Raw genomic sequence first — 23,356 nt, 5'->3', positions numbered from 1 at the left:
TTTGGGTTAAAGCATCCTAACAAAAGCAGAGCAAGCCCCACTGCTCTCACACTTGGGTGCCCAGCACCCACTCTGCCATCAGACAGCACAGGATGAAATGCGAGCGCTGCAGCTCACGCTGCTCTCCGCCTTCCCATTTCCGTGGCTTGCTGCAGTTGATGAAATGCAGATCCCAGAGCGACTTTTGGGAAGCAAGTAATATGCATGTGCATAAGCTCCTTTAGGGAACTGCAGCTTCCAGCATCTAGGAAAGCTGTGACTACTGTGGTTCCTGTTCTCCGAGCCAGCAGGGCTGAGCTGGGACAAGGAGTGACCATCTACACCTGCAGAGCAGCTGGCTGGCTAGCTGGAAGCACCACAAACGTCAACGCTCTCATTTCCTTCAGAGCGCTCACCAGACACATGCAAATACCTATTGCAAGGAGCAGGGACCTTGGCTTGCTGGCTTCCCAGTTGTTTTTCCAATTTTATGACCCACTGATGCTACAAAGCTGCCCTTGACCTGCAACTTTGTTTCCTCAGTGACAGTAAGGCAGCCCCCAAAAATCCCTCCTTAAGCAGCAGTGCTTTGAAAGATCTGAGGAGGCCGAACATCTGGCTCCCTTTCTCATGGAAATGCCAGGGGATGTGCCTCTGCCTGATGCTATCACACACTCACTAATTTTTCAGCCATGATTACATTTCGATGGGCGGGTCGGAAGCTGGGGGTGAAAAGAGAATGGTCCCATTCAAAAAGTTTAATATCTTCAAAAAAGGGAGATGGAGACACCAAGGCCAGCGTTTCTTAATTTCCCTGAGGCAGTTTGATCCACAGCTTGGCAGATCAGGGCAGACAAACAATAGGCGGGCACACAAAAAGGGGTTTGCCCAACCAAACAGCTCACGGGGTGCTCTGGACACTGGAGCTGCTCCCAGGAACAAGCAGCACCCACTTCAAAGCACAGGTCAGCATGGGATCTGCCAGTGCAATTCCTGTCAGGAAAGCCAAAGGTATTTTAAACTACTAGAAATAAAAGCACCGCCGAGCAAAACCAGCAGGTAAACACACACATCTGCCCCAGAGGAATGAAGAAAATAAAAGACAGGTCAAACCCTCCACCTTGCTCCTTCCTTCTCAAGCAGTTCGGAGCCCTGAGCACTCCCCCTGCCACCATGCAGCTACAAGGGAGCATTGCATGGCACATTTTAGTTTTGGTTCCACAGAAACAGCTGATGTCCTCCCACCTCCCCAGGTGGTGATGTATTCTTCAGGTGGGCAGAGGGAGATGCTTGTAAAAGGTGATGGCCTGCGTGAACTGCAAAAGAAATCCAGACTTCTATTTGCAGAATAAATACACTTTCTTCCTTTCTACCTCTTGCAAAGAGATGCCGTGCCTTGTTATCTGTGTCAGAACCTGTTAGGATAATTCCAGCTCCCAGGATGCTCCTAGGACCCTCAGCCAGGAACAGCATGCTGCCCCAGCAGACAAACATCTCAAAGAAGCCGAGTCCCAAGCACACTTATTCTGAAGACAGCCAGCCATTCTTCAGCTGATCCTCTGGCATCACCACTGGTCAATGCATGGTCTGGAGTGGCCACCACCTTAGGATGGCTCTAGCAATGCCAACATCTGACAAGGCATCCCAATAAAGAGGGGATTACCACTCACTGAGATTAATAAATGTTGGGTTTCTCTGCTCAGAAATCTATTCAAACAAACATGAAATGACAGAGAGAGCTCTAAATGCTGGGAACACATTCTGCATGACCATAACCACACAGGACAAGGAGGATGACCACCCGCAGCTGAACTACAGGGGAGGTTTCTGACAGCCCAGACTTCTCCTAAGTGTAATTTACACAGCTCCTGGCAAAACTCTGTAATTCTGGAACAGATACTAACGTATCTCCTACCAAACCCTGCTCTGCTAAAACCTCACAAAAGGAGACCCGGCTGAGTACGCAGACTTGCGGAGGAAGCCCTGCAAGGCACGCTGGGCGAAGGGGCAGAGCACAGGGCAGAGCGACAGCTTGCAGGCGGAAGCCCAGAAACAGCGAGCAATGCATAGCTGTGTGCAGAGCACACCAAAAAGCAACACCACTGTACTCCACTCAGTGGCAAAGAAGCCAACGGGTCCCCTAAGACCAGTGTTTGGTACTCCTGGGATCCAAGAAACTGGGCTGAGGTGACTCTTGCCCATGGCGAAGAGGCTGTTGCACACGTAAGCAGCTAGAAAGGAACACAGGCAAAGAGCAACGCACAAAAGGTGAATGCTTCAGAAGTCACTTGTAAGTGAAGTTAGCTGAGTGACAGGCACCTACTGCTCATCAGGTGGTTACCGGTAGACTACATCTTTTTGAAGATGCACAAGGAATTGGATGGGGCAACATAGTGCAGGACCAGTCCCAATTTGTAGCTAATTTCAGCACAGTTAGTGCAGCCACACAGCCACATTTCCTTCAGCACAGCGCAGGACAGCAGGACATGCTGCTTTAAAGGCTTTTGTAGTGACTATATTCATCAAATCCTCAACCGTGCAGCCACATCAAATCTAGCAGTTACCACTATGTAGCAGAATGTATCTTGCCTTCCAGAAATTCCTTCAGCAAATTCCATTTGGTTTCACCTGGCTTGGCAGTAACTTTAACCCAGCAGGTATAAGCTTTGGAGAATGAAGAGCAATTTAAACCAGCAGGGTTTTAGAATGGAAAAGCTAAGCCAGCCCTAACGGCCGCAGCCGCAAAAGCTCCAGTCTAACGAGGCAGAGCACCCTGTCCCTTACCACTGACACAGCAGCCGTGCTGGCTCCTACCAGCACATGCTCGTAACCCATCCCCCGCCACGCTGGCTGGTTTTGTGGAGGATTTTTTCAGGCATTCTCAGGTAGAGACTCTCTTTCTAAAAGGGAAACCATCTGCCATTCAACTTCTAGATTACATTGTTGTCTTTTACCTAAAAGTCCTCAGCTTGACTACTGAACAAAGCTGTCCTCAACCTAAAGGCTCGTTCAGCCCCTGCTTGAACATACAGCTGAAGGCCTTTGGGTTTGGACTCCTGCGCCTGGCATTTTGCAGAGGATGATAACTATTCAGGCTACAGCTTCAAACGGCAGCTGGAGCCATCAGTGTCATTAAACTTTATACTGCACATATAAACATTATACTGCACTGCTTCTCTTCAAACACAACCTGTGTACAAATTTTGATGCAAAGAAAAGAGAAAACCAAACCAAACCAATAGATATTTGCATAAAATTTGTTTAGTAGGCTTAAAGCTCTAATCATTCTGCTGCCAAATACATTCTGAACTGCAACAACCTCTGCTAAGCTTTGTGTAAAAAAAAATAATATATCTAAAACCCAGAAAAGTTCTACTTTGGAAGTGGAAAACTTGAGACTCGGAAGGGTCCTCATTTTAAAGAAAGTTGCTTTGTAGCTTTTAGTTTGGCTAACCTCAGGCCAAAGTGGCTTTTCAGCTTGCCTTGAGAAATCTGAATCTGTAGTTGATGCTTCCAGCTATGGGAATGAAAAGCCTGCCTGGATTAAGTCCTGATTCAATCAAAAAAACATGGTTCAAGACATCCCTACTTACTTTTTTTTTTTTTTTTTAGTATTCAAACAAAGCAATCCCTAAGTAATCTGTGAGATAATTTTCCCAGAACTACATCTTGTTCAACCAGAAGTGAATCAGAGAAAATTATTAGTAAAAAAAAAAAAAAAAAAGTTCATTAGATCTAGCACACCTAACAAAGTTATACCACTCACTATAAGCTAAGCAGTGATCCCCAAACATCACAGACCCTGAAGTCCTCAGATTTATTCCAGACCCTTACGAACCTGTAGCTGGATATGGAGAAGCAGCAGAGCTGCACACCAGCTATCAACCACTTTCCATGGCCTCAGGACTGGCTCACAGAGCAGCACTAGCCAGCCATACACTCTGTATACTGGTACAACTTAACCCCCCTCCTCCTCCCCTTTCTTTGTGATATGCTTATTCCAAGAGGATTAATAATTCATGACCACATTATGTTTACGGTCAAAGCCCCTCTCAGCTGCACCAGCATGCTGGCCAGACAAACCCATTCAGATAAACTCCTAGGCCGTGCTTGCATAAGTCCTTTTTTTCCTTATTGCATTATTACGAATGTTATAGAGTCATTATGCAAAATTAGGGCAACTCTCTCATTCTCATATCTTCTCACAGATGTTTCATTACCTGCAGAAATTCAACAGAGCTTGTTAAATTTTCTGCCTCCAAGCACCACACCTCCCGTGCTCCCTCCCTTCTCAGCCGCTGCCGTCTGTGCCACAGGCACCATCCTCTCTTCACCTCCTCACATCCAACCTGTCCTTAAGTCCAGCAGATTGCTTCCCTGAAATCTCATTTTCTCTATTAACCTATTCAGCTAAAACTGTTGCTTCAACTTTCGCTGTCCAACATCTCCACTTTAAAAGGATCCTTTTGTTCTGATGGGTAAATTTAGTCTCCCAGTCATACCTGTGACCCCAATGCTCTTTTTGCCAATCTTTTCAGACCCCACATAAAGCAGGACCCAGACTACTGGTCTTTAGTATGTCTTTAGCATACATAGATGGGTTCTCTCTTCAAAGCTGTTCCCAGTCTATCAACCCTTTGGCAGCAGAAAGGGGGATACAGCCCTCCCCTGAAAAGCCCAAAGCACCAGCTTCCAGCACCTGGTTGTTCCACAAATGAGCATCCTTGAGCTTTCTTCCATGCATGCACTCCCCAGCCGCAGTGCAACACACCATAATCACAGAGATACACTTACGGTTTCCTTAAGGCTCATCTTCGGGACAACTCCTCTATAAATAACTCCACAGACATTTGATGGTTGGCGTGTAGGAACCCCAGGCTACCAGATATCCCTCTGCCACTTTGCTAACTCTTAGTCCCACCCTGTCCATGGCCTTGGATTTAATTTCCTATGAACAGAGCCTACACTGGACCAACCTGAAGCCCCAAACCAAACAGGGATGCTGGCAAACTACTAATAGAAGACACATGTTAGGCAAGTTCAGTTCTCCCACAGCTCCAACCTGAAGCATTTGATGGTCCACACTTCCAGAGCCGCTTTCAAAGGGATTGTTAAGGTGCTCTTGAACTCCAATGCCTTCCAGATAAACCACATGTCTACAATAAAGCTGGAGCCACCTCCGCAAGCCATATTTACCTGGGCATTTGTACAACTTCCTCGCCTGAGCGATGTCCCCCTGACTCAGGCGGATACGCTGACCAATAGTTGGCCGGACCCCGTTATCATCCCGACGGGGGAGGATGGTGTCGAGGAAAACCCCTCTGAAGGGAAGAACAGAGAGACACAGAGCAGTGAAGCAGGGCAAGGGACACGATGCACAGAAAGCCATCCTGGCAGGCCTCCCACACCTCTCCCCTCCCCATGGATCCCATGCTAACAAGCAGGAGGAATGCAGGCTGTGAAAGTGGCTTGCCTCGAGGTGGCTGCCTCGCTGTAGCAGATAGCTTCCAAATGTACAGGCAAGTCTGCCGAGCCAGTAAATTCCCCTTTTGATATATCGAGATTGCTACTGCCTCTGTTTGAGTATAGACACATTCCTTGTCATAAATCAGAAAAGGCAATGAAAAGTTCATGGCACATCTGGCTCAGCAGGAGCACAGCTTGGACACTGAAGCTGATGGAGCAGAGGGAGTTTGTTCAGTAGCAGATGGGGCTGGGCTGGCAGCGACTGTTGTTGCCGCAGACAAGAGAAAAATACCAAGCGTCCTACCTTTGTTCTGCACGAGTTTCCAAGCTAATAACTCGTCTCCGCCTCTGTTTCCTTGCTACTATTCCTTCCACATGGTACTTCATACTCAGGAGCTCATTACTGCACTTCTGATCTCAGTCCAGCAAAAGTTTAAAGCTCCATCAAAATGCAAAGTCTGTGCATCCAAGCAAACGCCTGCATGCAAGAGACATCCCAAAGCAGCATTAGGACTGCAGGGGTGATGGGAGGGAGGAATCCGGAACCTCAACTCCAGGTTGGTGAAGCCCAAGCTCTTGCAGCCAGGCTGCCCAGCCCATGGCAGATGTTCCACCACAGCCCCGAACACCCAACAGGTGGGGAGGGGCCAGGGTCAGCAGTGAGCTGGGACCACCAGCAGCAGCTCAGCCAGGCAGGTTTCGCTTCCCAGACGAGAGGACACAACTGTCCGGAGTCTGATGGGAAATCAGGACAGAAGTCAGTGCTGCCCAGTCCTGATACAGGAGTCTTCAAGTATGGGTTAAGCTCTAAGTACACAAGTAATTCTGTTCATTGGGCTGCTCAGCTGTGCAAGAGCCTCGGGAAGGAGCTTGAGAGGGTTAGGGGGTTTTTTGCATTGGTTTAATTTTAAATAAATACCACAAGGCGAGTATTTGGATCACAGCTGTCCAGAGCTGCAGTCAGTATTCTTGAACAGAAAATATCATTCTACTAAACATATTTTGTGGAGGAAAATTCTTTTGTAAGTACTCAAACTGAAGGAAGAAATAAAGGGGAAGGAATTTAATCTGGTCAAGAATCAACTCTTGCATGGGGGATGTTGGCTTTTTTCAGCAGTAGAAAAATTCCCCTTCAGCACCAAAATCAGTGCTTACAAGCTCTGAAGTGAGCCCATCACATTTTGATGGACAAATTCAGGCTGGCACCCCACATGCCAGCTCCATGTCTCAGGCTGAATTTATTTATGTGTTGAAAACAAATCCTCTAATTCCAGAAACACCACACACCCAGAAACAGGTCGGTTTGCTCACAGCCAGTTTTCAAGCCTCAGGAGTTCACAGAAGAACTTGGCATTTGGCAGGGACACACTTCTGTGGCCACCGAAAAGCTTTCTGCAGAGCTCCAGGCTCAGCCAAGGGACAATGACAAAGTTTAACAGAGACACCATCACTGGCACATGCAAAGTTTTGATTCTTTTTCCCATTCCAGCCCTCACAACTGCACACCCCCAGCCTTCTGCACACAGCATTCACTGGGTATGGCTCACACAACGCAAGCAACCCACAGCGGTGAATTTATCCTTGTTTTTATATTTATATGTTACCTGCCAAACACATTTTCTTCCAGGGGGCTGCACCCTAGACTGGGGTAGTCACATTTCTCAGTTTGCTTTTTTCCACCAGCCAAATCCTGTGCCCCCTTGACACGCATTGCTGAATGCAACTGCGAATTAGGAGGCAGTAAGTGTAGTTCCTCTCCTTTCACAATCAAAGGAGTGGAGAGCAGAGCAGGGTGTTTCTGTGGTCCCAGTGGTCCCGTGCTGTCTGCCCAAACTCCATTTGCTTAACAACACTTATGATGTAAAGTTGCATGTTTGGTCTGCGTCTCTAAGAGCATTGATATTTGGGGTCTCAAATTTATAAACACCAAGCAGACATTAAACAGAGCAGCTCAGGAACTCAAACACCAGAACCACTCTTGAATAAGACACCTAATCTCTCCTCCCAGAAGTAGGAAAAGAACCCAGGAGCCATGGATGCCCCATTCTCCTGCTGTCCAGGCACAGGCAGAACATGTATTAGCTGCCCAATGTAGCAGCAAGTCAAGCACAACCACCCACCATTGCTACCAGCTAAAAACAGGGTTTAAGAAGAGATACTCTCAAGAGTCATCAGCATCCACATAGCACCCTCGATGTGTAAAGGGTCATGCAAACACTACGAAATTATCAACTGATCTCAAGAAATACTGAATATTCCCCATCCCATCTGAGGGCCATAGATACAGGCCCTTAAACGCCACCCAAGGAAGCAGATATTCAAGGCAGGTTGAGCAGGCAGCTGCAGGCAGCTGCATTTTGTCCCAGATCTGTATTGATATCCCCACATGCAGAAGAGAGACAACATAACTGTACTTCACACAGCAAAACCTGTGGAGGATGCGCAGACATCTGGTGCAGGGTTAGGATGGTGTGTGGGTAACACAGCAAGAAGATGCCCCCCAACACGCCAGCAGTGCTACCTGCATCCTGGCTCGAGCACAGGCTTTGCAGAGGTCATGGTTTTAGCTCCAGGCTGTGCTGCCGTCTCTACTGGAAGAGGCTCAGTCAATTAAGGTAACCCACTATCTGCTTTGGGCTCTGTGGAAGTTTAAACGTTCTTATTGCTAAGCTTCCATTTATGAGCCTTGACAGCTGTAAAGGACCTTGTTTAATGAGACAGCAATATTCAGTTTAATTTGCTGCCATGTCTGTAAGGAATGCACCACAAAATAAAAGCCTGCAGCCACGCTCTGCAAAACAGGCAACTCTCTGACACAGATAACAAGCAACAGGACAAGAGCAAACAGCTTCAAGCTGCACCAGGGGAGGTTTAGATGCGATATTAGGAAAAATGTCTTCACTGAAAGGGTGGCCAAGCATTGGAACAGGCTGCCCCGGGATAGGGTGGAATACCTATCCATAGAGGTGTTTAAAAAATGCATAAGTGCAGTGCTTGGGGTGTAGTGGTGGCCTTCGCAGTGCTGGGCTAACGGCTGGAGCTGATGATCTTAGAAGTATTTTCTAACCTAAACAATTCTATGATTCTATAGACAAGAACAGAAATCCCAATGGTAAAAACTTGTAACTACTGTCATGATTGTCTCTTGTGCCGTACTCCTATTAGCCATAGACACAAATGAGAAATATGTTCCAGTGCGAACTGAACGTGAGGTGTGACTCCTACAGCAATTTTCAAAAGCACCACTGGAAGCTATTTCCAATGCTCCACTCGTGTCTCAGAAAAACTGTCCCTTCCTGTCCTAGGTACAAAGTTTAGAATAAAAAGGATTTGCAGCAGCGTTTGACCATGGCAAACACCATCTGGTTTGCTGTCATCGATGTACACAGGAGTCGAAAACAACAAGGTTGTGCTAAGTGCCACCTAAGAGTTGCTTCAAGACAGTAAGTCACAAGCATGGCTCCGTGTCCTTCACCTGCCCCTGGCTTATACCCCATCTCCGCTGGCAGGGCACTCATACCATCTATTTCCTATGTGGACTTTCTGCTGCTGCACTAACACAGCCACCGCAGCCCTTCCCCTGCAGGGTCACGCAGGGCTCTCTCCCATTCCCACCTACCTTCTCGAGTTCTTCACGAAACTCGCTGGAACTCAACATCTGCAAGGGCTCCTCGCAGAACTCAGCAAGGTGGGAAGGAGACATGCACATGCTTGCACATCCCTACTGACTCAAAGCACTAGGGGAGCAGATGTCAGGACAGGTCTTGGTAAAGCAAAAGCCTGTTCCCAGCACTGCCCGTCTGCAGCGAGAGTATAATCAGCCCACAGAGGCACTCAGTGTTCAGTTCAGTTACCGCACAAAGACTGCACCGGGGTGAGGGTGGGTCACGCAGACAAAGGGCTTAAAGAAAACAGACTCCAAAATCCTATTAAGCACCAATTTAAATTTAGAAGGACTCTTGCCATTTTTATCCCTTTTTGGCCCAGGAGTGTTCTGAAGGACCCTGGTTTTCAAGAAACACAGACTCAAAGGCATCCACAATATAAATGGTGGTAATAACTTAATCCGGCTTTTGTGCAAGACAATTCTAACCATTTAGAGTCTAGCAAATGCTGGAAGGGTCCAGCAGATGCTTCAAGGGAAGAAAAATTGCTTGCTTTAGGTATCTGACCCAAAGAAATCTCTGAAGGCTACAAAGCACCCTTGCCCAGCCACCTTCTCCTCCTGCCAGAACAAGCAGCATCTCAGCAAGTTTGATAATTTTCCCCTTGAAGCTTCAGAAACAAAAGCACAAAACAACAGGCTTGGCAATTCCATACACCTGTGAAGTAAGAAAATTTTTTAAAGCCCAAGACACCTTTATTTTTTGCAACAAAAAGTTCTCAAAGTTGTGGATATTTGTGCTCTGCCTCACATCCCCTTTGCTCATGGCGTGTAGTGATGGACAGCTCTTGAGAAGGAGCAATAGTGGGACTCATGGAAAAAACTTCAAATACTGCAGCAATATGAAGCTGGTCATCCAGTAACTCTCACTCCAAACCCAGGACATAAATAGCTATGTTCGTTTCACCTCTCTATCCAGCAGAGCTGCCTGATCAGAAAATGGGCTCTGTCTGACGGCTGAGGTGGGGCTCGAGGGCAAACAGCCTAGACAGAAATTGGCCAGCTAGTTGGGACGGGAACAGGACTGAAACTTCTCCCTGAAGAACCCAGCCACACAGAATCACAGACCTGCAGAGGCCATGACCTAAAGCACGTGCATAAATGGTTAAAAAAATACCCAAGCAATTAAAAATCGTGATCTAGAGTTTAAATTCTCCCTTGGCAAAGCTGCTAGGACTTGGAAGGTAATGTTGTGACTCCAAAGCACGAGCTGGACAACCAAAAGATTCAGAGCTGGTTTTAGCATTACCCTCCTTGCACACAGACAGATACGCACACACATCCGTACGTGCTCCCTGCGTAGGCTGCAAAACATGCTGACATAGCTTTGGAAGGACTCTGGGATTATCAGCACTGGGTGAATACAGTGGGGAGGGGAAAACAAAGTCCACCATACTCCTCTTCACCCACCTTGCTTTTTTTCCAATATTTTTCAAGCTTTGCAATGCAGCAGAGCTCACTGCAACTGCCACATATCTCTGCAATAGATCACAGGTCTCCTTCTAGGCTCCACGTATCCCACAGAACCAATCACAACTACTGAAAACAGTCCTAAAGACATGTAACCTTGGACTATCACCTGGAGAATGTGTTCCTAGCATAGTGCATGATGCTGTCGAAGTCATAGGTCTCCCCCAGTGAGTTCACTTCCCCAGCTTCCATCTTCAAAAAGTTGTACTCCTGACCTGTGATGCCAAACACAAAGGGGAAAAAACAAATCACTTAAAAAAAAAAAAAAAAAGGAGGAAAAAAAAAAGCCTTCCATCTCTGGGAGCCTAGAATGAAAGGGATATACTCTTACATTCCGTCCAGTTGGACATCCAAAATCTCTATCCACCCCACTATTTTGACCCTTATTCTAGGCAAGAGCTAGCAATATTTCTTCCTTTCCATCCCAGCTCATGGACCACTCACTGGCTTTCCACAGGTCCAGCAAGAAAGGTTTCTACCCGCCCCAAAGCCAGGTGGAATAACCCAAAGTGCTATTTTACCTTGCTGTATGTTCTCTCTGATGATCGTGACATGCTGGTCCCTGTCAGGCCGTGTGTGCTCATGCCAGAAGCCCACGACATGACCCAGCTCATGAGCCACGATACCAAACTTGTCACAGTTCTTTCCAATGGATATAGCCTGAGGGCCCCCTCCTCGGCGGCCCACGTATGAGCAACATCTGGAAAAGAAAATGCACAAAGCCAGGCAGCACATCAGTGAACTGAGCAAGGCTGAGACACAGGAACCGAGGACAGCATCAGACAGGGTCCAGGACAGCCAGCGGTGGCATGCACTGGACGCACTTGCACGTGCATGTGCATGTATAAAGACAACTCCTAAGTGTGTATCTATACAAATGCATATATACACTTAAGTGTTGTCCCAGGAAAAAGAACCCAGAAAGGCTTAGCACCTTCTTCTTGAGTAAATACTAAATTACCCTGGCAATTCTTACTGGAAATGACCAGAAGCATCTCTCTAGCGGATTCCCCCAGGAAGCCACTGGTCTGTCCTGCCCACAGCCAGACTTACAACGCCGTCTGTCAACACAGAGGGTGTCTGCGACACAGCTGGCTGCAGGGAGCCCGCGCCGCTTACCCGCAGGTTCTGTATGTGAACACAATGAAACTCTCTTCATCGGTTCTCTCCACAAACGTCACACAAGTGTGCTTCTCCCAGTGCCTCATCGCTTGCTTAAAGATAGCTCTTTGGGTTCCTGAAAAAAAAATCCAAGAAGAGCAAACAGCGAAGGCCCAGCTTCCAGGAAACTCTCTGATGGACTTCAGCTGGACAGGTGAACAATCAGTCCTTCCAACAGTCAATTTTATACCTGTAGACACCTCTAGGAATCTGGGACCCACTTCCAACCATAGCACTAACTTACTACTTCAGTCTTTTCTCTCCTTGTGCTTGATGAATTAATTGCTCTCATTAAACAGGCAGCAATCTTGGTTAAGCATATCAATATTTCTGCATATGAGAAACATCACCTCACTAGGCAGAGCTGCTGGGTGTCCTGGCCCATGCTACCAGCTGCTCAGTGCCATGCCAGTTGCTCTCATGGCATGACCACACATGTTTCAAGACCCAGGAATCTCACAGGTGCTACAGATGCTCCTCAAAACTAGTGTCAGGTGGTTTACCTTTCAGATTAGAAGCAAAAACTATACAGGAGCTAGAGGCAGCCTCAGGGTCGGGTGTAGAGCTATGCTGCTGCTCTGTGCTCAGACTGAGCAGGGTGTCACATCTGCCTCACACTAGCAAGAAGACGGGCCATGGAACATGTGTCCCCCCCAGGGAGCGGGGCCCCTCCAGAAGTCACTCAGCAGATCCATGCCAGGCACACAGCTGGGAAGCGATGCCCCAGAGTGGTACAGCAGGAGGCTGCCCTATGGTACTGCCCTTGCAGCATTGCCTCTGGTGCACGCCGGGCTGCAGAGCAAGCTGCCACTCTCAAGAGGGTACTAGAGAGTGGAGAAAGGCCTAAGTACATCAGAAAGGCACAAGAAATACAGAGAGGAGCTCCAGAGTGGGATTGAGCTGAGGCAAAACACCAGGCTGAGCACAAGGGAGAATGTGCCATGGTGAGAGCTACTTCTTATACAGTCACCTAACTGGAAGGATGGTGTTGCCTACTCCGGGCTGGCCAGGGCAGTGGGACACATGTAACACTGAGAAGACCTTCTCATCATCCCCTGAGGGATGGGGATGGCTGTTCTCTGACAAATGTAGGGGGACAGCTGTGGCTAACAGGCTACCCAATATCCCACCAGGTTCCATGAGCCCTTCCCTTTGCAGGAGGTGAACACCTTCCACTGGGGCTTCATGGACTCCTGGCAGCAGTGTGGGTGCTGGAACCAAGTACATCCCAGGAGCTCAAGGGAATAAGGATCTGCTGGATCTAAGTGGGAGGTGGTGGAGTCAGCCTGGAGGAGCTGGCATAGAGCATTTGTCATCCACGAGTCAAGGAAACCAGTCTCATGGGGAACCACCGAGCTAAACAGAGGTGGCATCAGGGCAAGTTGTCCGTCTGCTTCGTGTGAAAACTTGCAAGAGATCTGCCGCACCCAAGAGACATTTTAGTTTTGACAGTGGCCAGGAGATGCTATAAAAAGGACACTTGGAGAGCTCCTCATCCCCCATGGGATGCAGCTCACTGCTCCTCTCCCTCACACACCTACAGGAGACCCTGAAGTTTGGTGGTCAGGACGCGGAGAGCACAAGGAAAGTTCTCTTGAGGGGGGATGCAGAAAGCAACCCAGGGTATTTCTGCTCCTGCTCTTCCAACAGCAGAGAGGATCCCTTTCTGGAAACACAGGTGCTGAGCACAGCTCATGGGTGCTGGCCCCTGAAGCAATCAGGAAAAGCGACAGGGTCACCCAATTATTTCTTGGACTCCAAAAGAAGAACTACATCACTGCACACTTAGGGCTTCCAGAGCGCAGAGCTCCTTGTACAAGCACATGCCCACCCTCCCTCAGGAGGGAGGCTCCCAAGGACCCAAGGCATTGCTGGGAAAACTCCGCTCCTGAGGCCTCCCACACATTTTGAGACACTCAACCCTGAGCAAACAGGGAGCAAATGTTTTTGCTACTGACCAGTGAAATTTCCTCCGATCACGTAGGGGATGACCCCCCCTGGCCAGATCCTCTCAGCCCGGGATGTGGTTGCCCTGCGCACCCTGGGAGAGGAGCGTGTTTCCATCCCAGACTCATCTTTATATTCCTTCCTCTTCGGTCTCCTTGCAAGCGTTGCGTTCTGCCTGCCGTCTGCAAGACAGAGTGGCAATACTGTTTAAATCCTCTTTAGTTCCATGTGCAGCCCTCAGGTAATACCCTGGAGCTTCAGAAAAAGAAAAACAGAAAAAGCAAGAGGTTAATCCAAACCAGCCAGCTGCAGCCAGATTTGCCAGTGATTTGTTTGGGACTTAGAGACAGTTAACCTGCAGCTACCTGGCCTGTCTTGTCTTGGAGCCCCCATACGCACTGTGCCAACCCTGTTCTCCTGGAAAGGTGCTGAGGGACAGCCCACCCCATCCCTAGCCACTTGCTCTCTCCAACAGCAGCTTCATAGACGGGGACACGGTGCTTAAACGAGGAGAACAGCAGGAGGGGGGCCAAACCAACCTGCATGTCTCCGCGTATTCTCGCCTCGCCCTACTCCTCCAGATCTGCAGAGGAAGCTTTGTACTATAGACTTATCCTGTATTTTGCTAGCTTCACAACAACAACAACTACCCATTCCAGTCAGCCTTGGAAGAAGAGGAGAAGCCCCTGAGACTGAAACCTATACTTCAGGCTGCAAAGTATTACATAGAAGTATATGTTTTCACATGCTAGGTCTTGGGTGGTTTGGAAATATGTACAGATTGGACGGTCTCTGCTGGAGGAGGGATGCTCAGGGTGGAAATGCTGGGGCATTCTATACTTTGCACAAATCTCCATCCACGCTGAACGTCTTTGTTTTAATAAAAGGAGCAAAAATACAAAAGGGAGAGCAGAACACATTACATTTCTTGTTCAAAAGATAGAGGAGTCCTGGCTGTGCGGTGCTGGGTGCTGGCTGTAAATCCTGCCTGAGGCTTCCCCGCAGGCTGCCTGGCGGACCCTGTACCTCACCCCGCACCGGCATGGCCGCAGCTCTGCTCAGGCACCCAAGCGCCCACATGAGCTGCACTTTCAACGTGGCATGGGTCTGATCCAGCAGAAAACCTTCTCCATTCAGAGCTTCCTGGCTGCTCACCCCCTGTTTGCTGTGCCATGGATGACCCAAATCCTCAGAGGGGCCGCAGTCCAGCTGGGCTTCACTAGCATGTGTAAAGACTGCGTAGACACCACTTCTTATATAAGGTGCCTGTATTGCACAGCCAGCACATCAGCTGGGCTTGGGCAAAGGAGTAACAGGGTACAAGGGTTGCCCACTATGCTGCAGAAGGCAAACCCACACTTGCAGAGAGTCCACCAACAGCAACAAATGCAGGTGCCTGGGCAGGGTGGTCTCCTAGGCACACATGTACACAGGACAAAACATGGTTTTACAAGGGATAAAAAAAGTAAATAAAAAGATACCCAAAGGTCTGGGTGGGGTACCACATTACCCTTTTTAACTGCTTTGTTACTACGACCAGTCGAAGTGGCGTTCTCACTTGACACAAGAAACTGTTCTCCCAGGCCTCCTGCAAAGGAAAGAAGAGCAAAGACACATCTTCTGGTGAGCTGGTTGGCAGACCTGACAGGGGAAGGGCAGCAGCTATCAGTGATGACATCTGGGGGTCTGCTGGCCACAGAAACTGGCTGCTTGCCCTGTACGGGGAGCAGGGACTAAAAGCCTGGTAAAGCTGAGCTCTTTTTCTGGATTTGTTCCTAGCCTGCAATGACACCTTGCAACTCATTACCATCCTGTGCCTTAGTTTCCCCATATACTGGATAGAGAGAAAGTCTCTGCTAGGGAAGGCTAATTCCACGGAGATTTACTGAGAATAGGATAGTGGCTATACAAGGAGGATGGTAGCAATACTAAGTACCACTATCAAATCTCAAATTAAAAAAGGTACACTATCAAGGCAAAGGATGATCTACATTCAGACAAACTCCTATCAGCTCCTATACATCTGGCCTGTATTCAGCCTAATCTGAAAATAAAAGTCTGTGATGCTAATACCCACTGGCTACCAAACCAGGATGAACTGGGATCTTAGGTCCTGGGTACTTCATGTGCTTCAACCTGTGACAACTACCCCTCCCTTTTGGAACAGCACAGCCAGGTCCCCAGCTTGTCCTTGCAGGTAGCTCCCTCCAGCTCAGTCACCAAAACAAAGCTGGTGGGTTCTACCCTGAGTGCCTGGCTTTCCTATTTTGTCACAGAAAACCGACTCACAATGTTCCTGTGATGCACAAGACACCAGCGTGTTGCAGGATGCTTGATGTCACAGCTACTGGGCACAGCAAGCACAGCAGCTCCGCAGCACCTCTGCACCAGCGCTGTGCCTAACCCTCTCCAGACAGCGCTGCTGCCTCTCCCCCCCACCACAGGGCACTGCTGGCAGAAGCAACCCCACCAAGTAATGCTGTCCAGCATGCCAAGAGGGCTGGGGACGGCTCAGAGCATCCAGAATCCTCTACCATAAGATGAAAACTCAGGGAATGATCCTAGCTCCCCAAAAAGTCACATTGCTAAGGAACAGAGAGACCCCCGTCTATAACCCCAATGGGTCTTTTGGCCATTAAGGTGCCACAATACTTGGCAATAGCCCAGTACTTGATTTTAGTTTTTCTGATGTGTGACGGAGACGTAGGATCTTCCCTCAATGCTGGATCCATTCTGACACAGAAAAAGATTTAAAGTGTCACCCAGTGCCAGAAACTGATTTTAAACAAACAATAACTTGCTCACACTTCTGTTTCAAAGGACTTCCAAATAGCTCTGCCCACTATAAAGTTAAATACCAACTGAGCAAACTCAGTTGTGCTGCAGGAAGCAAACCAACATCACCCTCCCTTATGCAGCGTTACCACTAAAGTAATTAAATATACTAAATATAATTATATATATATTTATAAATATATATTATATAATAAATATAAAGATACAAAAGTATAGAAAACTAAAGGTTTCTATATGCAACATAAGTCCACCCTGGTACCTACAGTCCTTAGGCCTACAGACAACCCACCCCCCCCATGAGCAGCACGTAGGAGAGGATCCCGCGCAGGTAACACCGGAGAAGGACCACGTTCCACACCATAGGCACTTGGCGAGTGAGGTGCCGGACACAGAGAAGTCCCAAATGCCAACAGGCAGCTCGTGGATAACTGCTTCAACCAAAGCCATTTTCAGACCCTGAATTACATATCTTCCGTCTCCATTTCGTGACTGTATTTTTCTGTTCAGAAAATATTTTCTAATCTTACTTCCCACCACCATCATCTTCAACCTTCCCTAAAACACCTGTTTCTAAATGAACTCCCCCAATACAAAAATACAAAACCCCAACCAAAACAAAACAAACAAACAAACCCCAAAACTCCAAAACTTAAAGAGGCTACATATTTCAAAAAGGGTAAAGAAGCAGAGGTACTTTCACTTTACTGGTTTTCTGTAGCATTTTTCAGTTTCTTAAAAATGTCTAAATGAATAAAAAGTTCAGAGTGCTTAATGGTTTTGCATCCTACCAAAAGATCTATCCAGGGATCTGTTGATGCTCCCACCAAGGAGGGCCCCCAGTCATACAGTCTTGAGATACATATTCTATGTAGTAACAGCAGCTGCTCAGTGTGGGGAGGGAGGGAGCACTAAGAGATCGTCCAGCAGCAAGGGACCTTCACGACAGAGACAGTAGAAGAAAATGCAGTCAAAGGGATAGAAAAATGACTGGGAAATGGGGACGGGGAAGAGAGAAGAACAAGGCTCTTCTTTCTATAGCTGTCTGTCTTCCAGGTTTCCTGGGCTTTCCATTTTGCCAGGTCCAACTTGGGAACACCACAGAAGCCAGAGGGCAACTACAGAGAGTACAGCAACCTGGGCAGCAAGCCACAGAGCAGTTGCAGACCCAACATGGAAAACCAACCAGCATCTCTTTAGTGGGGAGGCTCTCCATGATGACCATAGTAGGAGGGAGAACTCAAAACCAGGGTTCCTAGGGTGAGAGGGCACAAGTTGTGTAACAGACAAAACGGGCACGTACCACATTCGCAGCCTTAAGAAGGTGGTGCTGATACCACCACTGTTGTCCCCTCCCCTCCTTCCCCATCTTGGCACCATGGGTCCCCTCTGAGCCGAAGGGAGGCCAAACAAGCTGAGCTCTTCAGAGGTATTAGCAAGCGCAAGTTTCTCCAGTCTTGGTGGCAAGGTAAAGCATGAAGAGCATGGTCAACCACTGTACGCAGGAAGGGACATACTGTTTGTCATACAGCACTGCTGGATGCCATGTGGACACTTCCAAGAGGGATGTCCCACTTTCAAGAGAGCTGGACATCTTCCAGCCCCTGAACCAGCCTTGCTTTGCCAGCTGGAAAACTCTCCTTTTGCTCTGGAGCTGCCATCTTGCAAATCTTCCTCCACCCCCTCCAAGGGGGGCAAGGACAGGGGAAAAGGTGCGTCTGACACCTTGGAGGAAGGCTGAGAGGATGGTATCAGATTCTACCTCTCTGACATTATACTGCTATAACTTACTAGAGCATCAGGAAAAGGATGACAGAAGACAGCAACAAAATGAAGCAGAGGAAAATAAAATACCCAGACTCTCAGCTGACTATAGGTTAAAGCTTCCTGGTCCAAGAGACACTAAATCAGGGGATTGTCTCCCAAAGGAAGTGCCATAGTTTAACAGAGCTTGACTCGACAAAAGCCACTAGATGTGTGAACAGGAACAAGCCTGATTCAACAAGATGGATTGCTCTGAACTCTATCACTCTTTTCTGGCCACAGTGTCCCATCCTAAGATTCCCCTTTGTTTTCTTTCATGCCCAGTCCTCGTCACTTCCTTCAGCCCAAGCTCAACAAAAGTTCCTCTTCTCAGTTAAATTTTACATCCCCAGGACTTCTCACAGACACAACCCCCCCTCAAAAAGTATGCTGTTCTTCTCACAGTAACCTATTCCACTTAAAGGAAACCCCAACCAGCCATTCACCACCAGAATTATTAAGGCATGTGGTCTTTGCCAAAGCGAAGGATAATTTTGTATTTCTAAATAAATGCAGCTTGCTTCCAGTCGCAAACAGATTGCTTCTTAATTGAATTTGGGAGGTGAATTATATGGTGAATTAGGAAAAAAGAACAACCCTGCATTTGGCAAATTGTTCCCCTAAGAGGGAGCTGTATGGGATTGAATTGCAAATGATGGCACTGAACCCCAGAGCCGGGCCCCCTCTCCTCGCCCGAGCTGCTGACCTCTGCCGTGCCGCAGTGCCGTTCGCGCGGCTGCCCTTCCAAGCACGAGCACATTCTTTCCCAGAGATCACTGCAAGCCTTGGTTTCTTATGCAAAGGAGACATTTGAATAAACCAGTGTGACTAATGAAATCTACATCATCTCTGCATATTTCGTCTCATTGTAGCTGGTGAAAGGGGAGAGCACCACACAAGGGCCAGATACGGGTGTGCAGACATCTCGGGTATGTTCAAACACTACTAACCTCACCAGAACGTGGGTGGAGCACCCATACCCTTCTCTCCCACCTGGATGGTTTTGAGTCATACACAGTAGCTCTGGAAGATCCTGTTCCCATTCACTTGGGCTTTTAGATGTTTCCTATCCTTATGACCCTAAACACATCCCAAAGATTAAAGTGACCTGACAGACATTTAGTTCTCTCTCCTGATTCCTCCCAAGAGAATGCTAATGCTGGACCCTAGCAAAGAAAAGCCAAGCGGCTGACATGCCACAGCCAATAAATAAGGAAGCCGAGAAATGCACCTTGTGACTGGAAGCAGCCACACGTAAGCTGCGGGCAAGGTGCAGGTCCTGCTGCCCCCCAACACATTCCTGAAGCTGCACCTCTCTGCCAGACTATTCCATCACATCTGAGAGCAGGCCGAATTCCAGTGCTGCTGCTCCACAGCATGAAACACCTGCATGTGTATTGAAGCCTGTTGTAATTAAAACACTGAAAAGGAGAATGGAGATTTTCAGTTTGACGCTTCGCGAAAAGCCAATACAGTAATAAAAAGGCAGGATTGGTCTAACCGCTTACAGTGACCCATAACGAGTTGGGCAAAACAGGATTGACTTTTCTGGTTTTCAATGTATCTCCAGCGTTAACAAGCTCCCCAAGGACACTTCCATTCTCAGTACTTCCCACCTGCCGCTGTGCCAGGCCACCCGTCACCTTCCCCTGGCTTTGTCTGCTTCTCCCCTGGCCCAGGTGGGACAGAATTCCTTAGGTCATGCCTCCGTGCAGGGAGCTGTACGGGATCTCCCAAGCTCTTTAACTCCCACATTTTTGTGATTCAGTCCTTCCTATTTGTCCTGCTTACCAGCTGCAGCCCCAGCAGGACACTGCTGGGCTCTCTAACCAGATAAGCTCGTTCCTGTCCATGCCCTGGCAGAGCACACACGAGAGTCCCTGCCCCGGGCTGGGAATATTCCATCTTCTACCTACAGCGCACTTGTACAGCAACTCGTTCTTCTGTTTCCGACTGACCAGCACTGCCAAGGGAGCTTGGCTGACTGAAAGAAATGTCCCGTAGCTTCAACGCACCATAAATCTGAGATAAATCCAGCACGCTTGCAAGCCTGGCTGGAGAGCAGGTGCCTGAATTGTCTGCAGGAACCAGAGCGGCAGCCTGAGGCAGCGGGTAAGGATCCAGCACAGCAGAAAGCAGTAGGCTGTGGCAAACCACAGCACTGCGCCGCCGGCGGTTCCCTCGCACCACCAGCACAGGATGCTCCACAGATGTGTCACCTGAGGAAACAGCAGGAAGCAGACTCGGTTCAGCACTCATCCTTCCCATAGGAGAAGCCAGGACTAGGAGAATATTGGACCTGAAAATTTGTCTTCTACAAGATACAGCTTAGGCTTGAACATATTTATTGCTCTGCATGTTCTGCCTTTTTTTTTTTTTTTTTAAAGCCAGGTAGTCTGAACCGCTGAAGAGGGCAATTAGACTGCTTACTAAATAGAGCTTCTGTGCTTGCTTCCACTTGATTACAAACCATGAGGGGCTTCATGTCTGAAAAAGGAGAGGAAAGCAGCAGGCCCAGAAATACCCACCACCCTCCCACTGAATCCCTCTAAGACCTCAAAGTTACTCAGGAGGCAGCTGACTTGGACACATTCTAACATTGCCCCTCTTCTAGCTTTTGCCTGAAAATGCTGCCCTGGGGCAAGAGAGTTACCTAGCTGAAGGTGGAGGAGAAACATCAGTCTATCCCAGGACAGGTCAAGCTTCATTTCCAGGTGACACCTGTCCAGAATTTCAGTCTTAAACCCCATCACTGCCCACAGGAACTGTAGGTGCCTGAAAAATTGCAGCTGAGAACACAAACCGCTCCGACATGGGAAGGGCGGTGGGATGAAGCTTGCAACACTCCCTCTTTTCCAAAGTGGAGAAGTTCCCATTAAGATCAGAACCTCACACTTTCAGAGCAGTTCCAAGCCAGGATAACTTTTCCACTCCAGACCGATGGAGGCACTCTCCACATTCACGGGATCCCCTCTTCCTTCCCAGGATGCTGCCCACCCAGGGGAAGGCTCCACAGCTGAACGCGGAAGGTAGCTACCACCACTACATTCATCACCTCTGCTGAGGACTAAGGAGTCCCCGGTGAGTGCGGAGGATGTTGCCAGGTTCTCCTATTTTTCCAATTTAGCAGAGAATAACTTGACTGTACAGATAATTATCTGGTCTGAGGTGGATCAAAGAACAGCAAGACTTTTCCTGATGTGCTTTACTATGAAGGAAAGGCCGTTTCAGAGCTGGGATGCAACCTATGGAAAAAAGCACCATAAAACACATTTAGAAAACAATCTCACCCCTCCTGCCTATGCCTTGAAACAGCTCGCTGTGCCGGTCTTGCTCCACGCACAGGCTAGACACCTGCTGCAGCTCGCAGGCTGGGTTTCAAACAGGCTGCGATGAAGCATCGACAAAGCCGAGACGCGTGGGCAACCGCTCGCCACTGCTCACAGCTTCTGTGCTGCTGAACCCTGTTGTATTGCAACCATCAGGGAAGCTTCTGGAAGAACAGGATAAGTGAAACTTGATGTTACATGCTGCTTTTTAACTTCCTCATTAATCAGTGGTCAAAAACTTTTTAGTGTAGAAAAAACATTTTATTGCACTGGATTTACTAACCACAGAGAAAGTGATGATTTTATTAAAACGAGCTCTGCTGGGAAAATGAGTTTCAGAATGCAGAACAGATGCTTCCCAGGGCTGGTGAGGAGTCTACAGCAAAAACCTTTCATAAACCCCTGGGCCCTGGAGATCTGAGCAAATGATTGGAGATAGATCCTTCAGCATTTCCTGCCAGTGGAATAGCTGAAGTTCCCTCAATTTACTTAAAGAAAAATAAATTAAAGAGGAGAATTCCGAACCCCCAGTTCCCTGCAGGAATCTGTTTTTCATATTCAGAGTAAGATGACTAGCTGCAATAACTCAGGAGAGTCCCAGGGTCCAGAGTCTTGACAAGCAGATGTGTCATCTCCCCATCAGCTCCGGGAATGCTCGCGCAGGGCGAGGACTCTGGCTTCCCAGGGAAGCCCACGAGAGGAGGATGGTGAACACAGCAAAGCAGACACACGGCTGCCACAGACACGAGCTGCAAAGCCCTTCATGCACCCAGCCCCTCTGCCGGCGCTGGGAGCAGGCAGGGCAGAAGCGCAGGCAGCACCGCTTCCCAGCACCCCATGTTTTCCCTGGGCATCCCCTGCTCTTCTGGAAGTGGCAACATCAAGTTTATAGTGATGCATACATTTGATGCATCTTCCTTTTAAAGAAAGCGTTGCAAGAAATGGGACAACCTGATCCAATGTTCCCACCAACCTTTCAACCAAAAGTCAATGCTTAAGGGGAGCAACGCTCTGTGGAGACAAGGGAGGACTGGGAAGACTGGGAGGGGGTTTCTGCAGGCTGTAACACCCACCTCTGTTCCCCAGGGTAAAAAGACAGAAGGATGAGAGAGAAAAGAAAGGAAAAAAGTTACCTACAACCTGTGTCATGTCACCGATTTCCTCCGGTGAGAAAGAGTCCTGCAAGTCCCTGCTTACAGTGCTTTTAACTGAAGTAAGTGAGAATTAAAAGCTAAAGCAAGCACGCAAGCCCTTTGGCCATGTGGCACGGCCAGGTCCCCAGGCACAGTGTGCAGCTTCTCCCCCCAGCACAAAGCACCAGCGACCCCCCCAGCCATTGAACTTGACTTCTCATCAGTCTGACGGATCAAAATCTATTTCTAATGGGCACCTGCCTCGCCACCACATCCATTTCTGCTCACAATAATCCTCCTCCTTCAAAAGGAAAGAAAAACAAGCGAACCTGCAGGTGATAAGGAAAGTGGAAGAGCTGGCTGGGGTTCACCCGTTACTGTTCTAGCGGGGAGCACAACCCCCCCAGCCCCCCTCCGCTAACACCCCTTTCCCCCCAACCTGCGCAGCCTAATTGCTCCAGCCTGGCATCGCCAGGGCCCTTTGGCACAGCCCCGCAAGGCCCCAGCGCTGCTCCACAGCATCCCCTGCCCCTCTCCAGCTGTGGGCTCCCAGTCGGAGCCAGGGGCCCTCAGCAGCCCCGCCAGACCACCCCTCCCACCCAGCCTTCCTA

General features: G+C 48.6%; 1 protein-coding gene across 3 annotated transcripts in view; it reads right to left on the bottom strand.

Annotated features, from left to right (window-relative positions):
- TLL2 (tolloid like 2) overlaps nucleotides 1-23,356 on the bottom strand; it is a 92,737-nt gene that overhangs the window by 23,344 nt on the left and 46,037 nt on the right. For 2 of the 3 annotated variants that reach the window (XM_037400597.1, XM_037400598.1), the window contains 6 exons: nucleotides 15,198-15,275; nucleotides 13,699-13,869; nucleotides 11,699-11,816; nucleotides 11,101-11,279; nucleotides 10,689-10,794; nucleotides 5,176-5,300 (listed from right to left, as the gene is read on the bottom strand). In XM_037400597.1, the coding sequence (XP_037256494.1) occupies nucleotides 5,176-5,300; nucleotides 10,689-10,794; nucleotides 11,101-11,279; nucleotides 11,699-11,816; nucleotides 13,699-13,869; nucleotides 15,198-15,275 (777 nt within the window). Of the gene's footprint in view, nucleotides 1-5,175; nucleotides 5,301-10,688; nucleotides 10,795-11,100; nucleotides 11,280-11,698; nucleotides 11,817-13,698; nucleotides 13,870-15,168; nucleotides 15,276-23,356 lie in introns of those variants that run through there. The other variant, XM_037400599.1, reaches the window with a different exon arrangement.

The sequence above is a fragment of the Falco rusticolus genome, chromosome 9 (assembly GCF_015220075.1).
Source record: "Falco rusticolus isolate bFalRus1 chromosome 9, bFalRus1.pri, whole genome shotgun sequence".
In the NCBI taxonomy this organism is placed as follows: Eukaryota; Metazoa; Chordata; class Aves; order Falconiformes; family Falconidae; genus Falco; species Falco rusticolus.
Note: the sequence above shows the minus strand (reverse complement) of the source record. Positions and strands in the feature narration are given on the sequence as shown.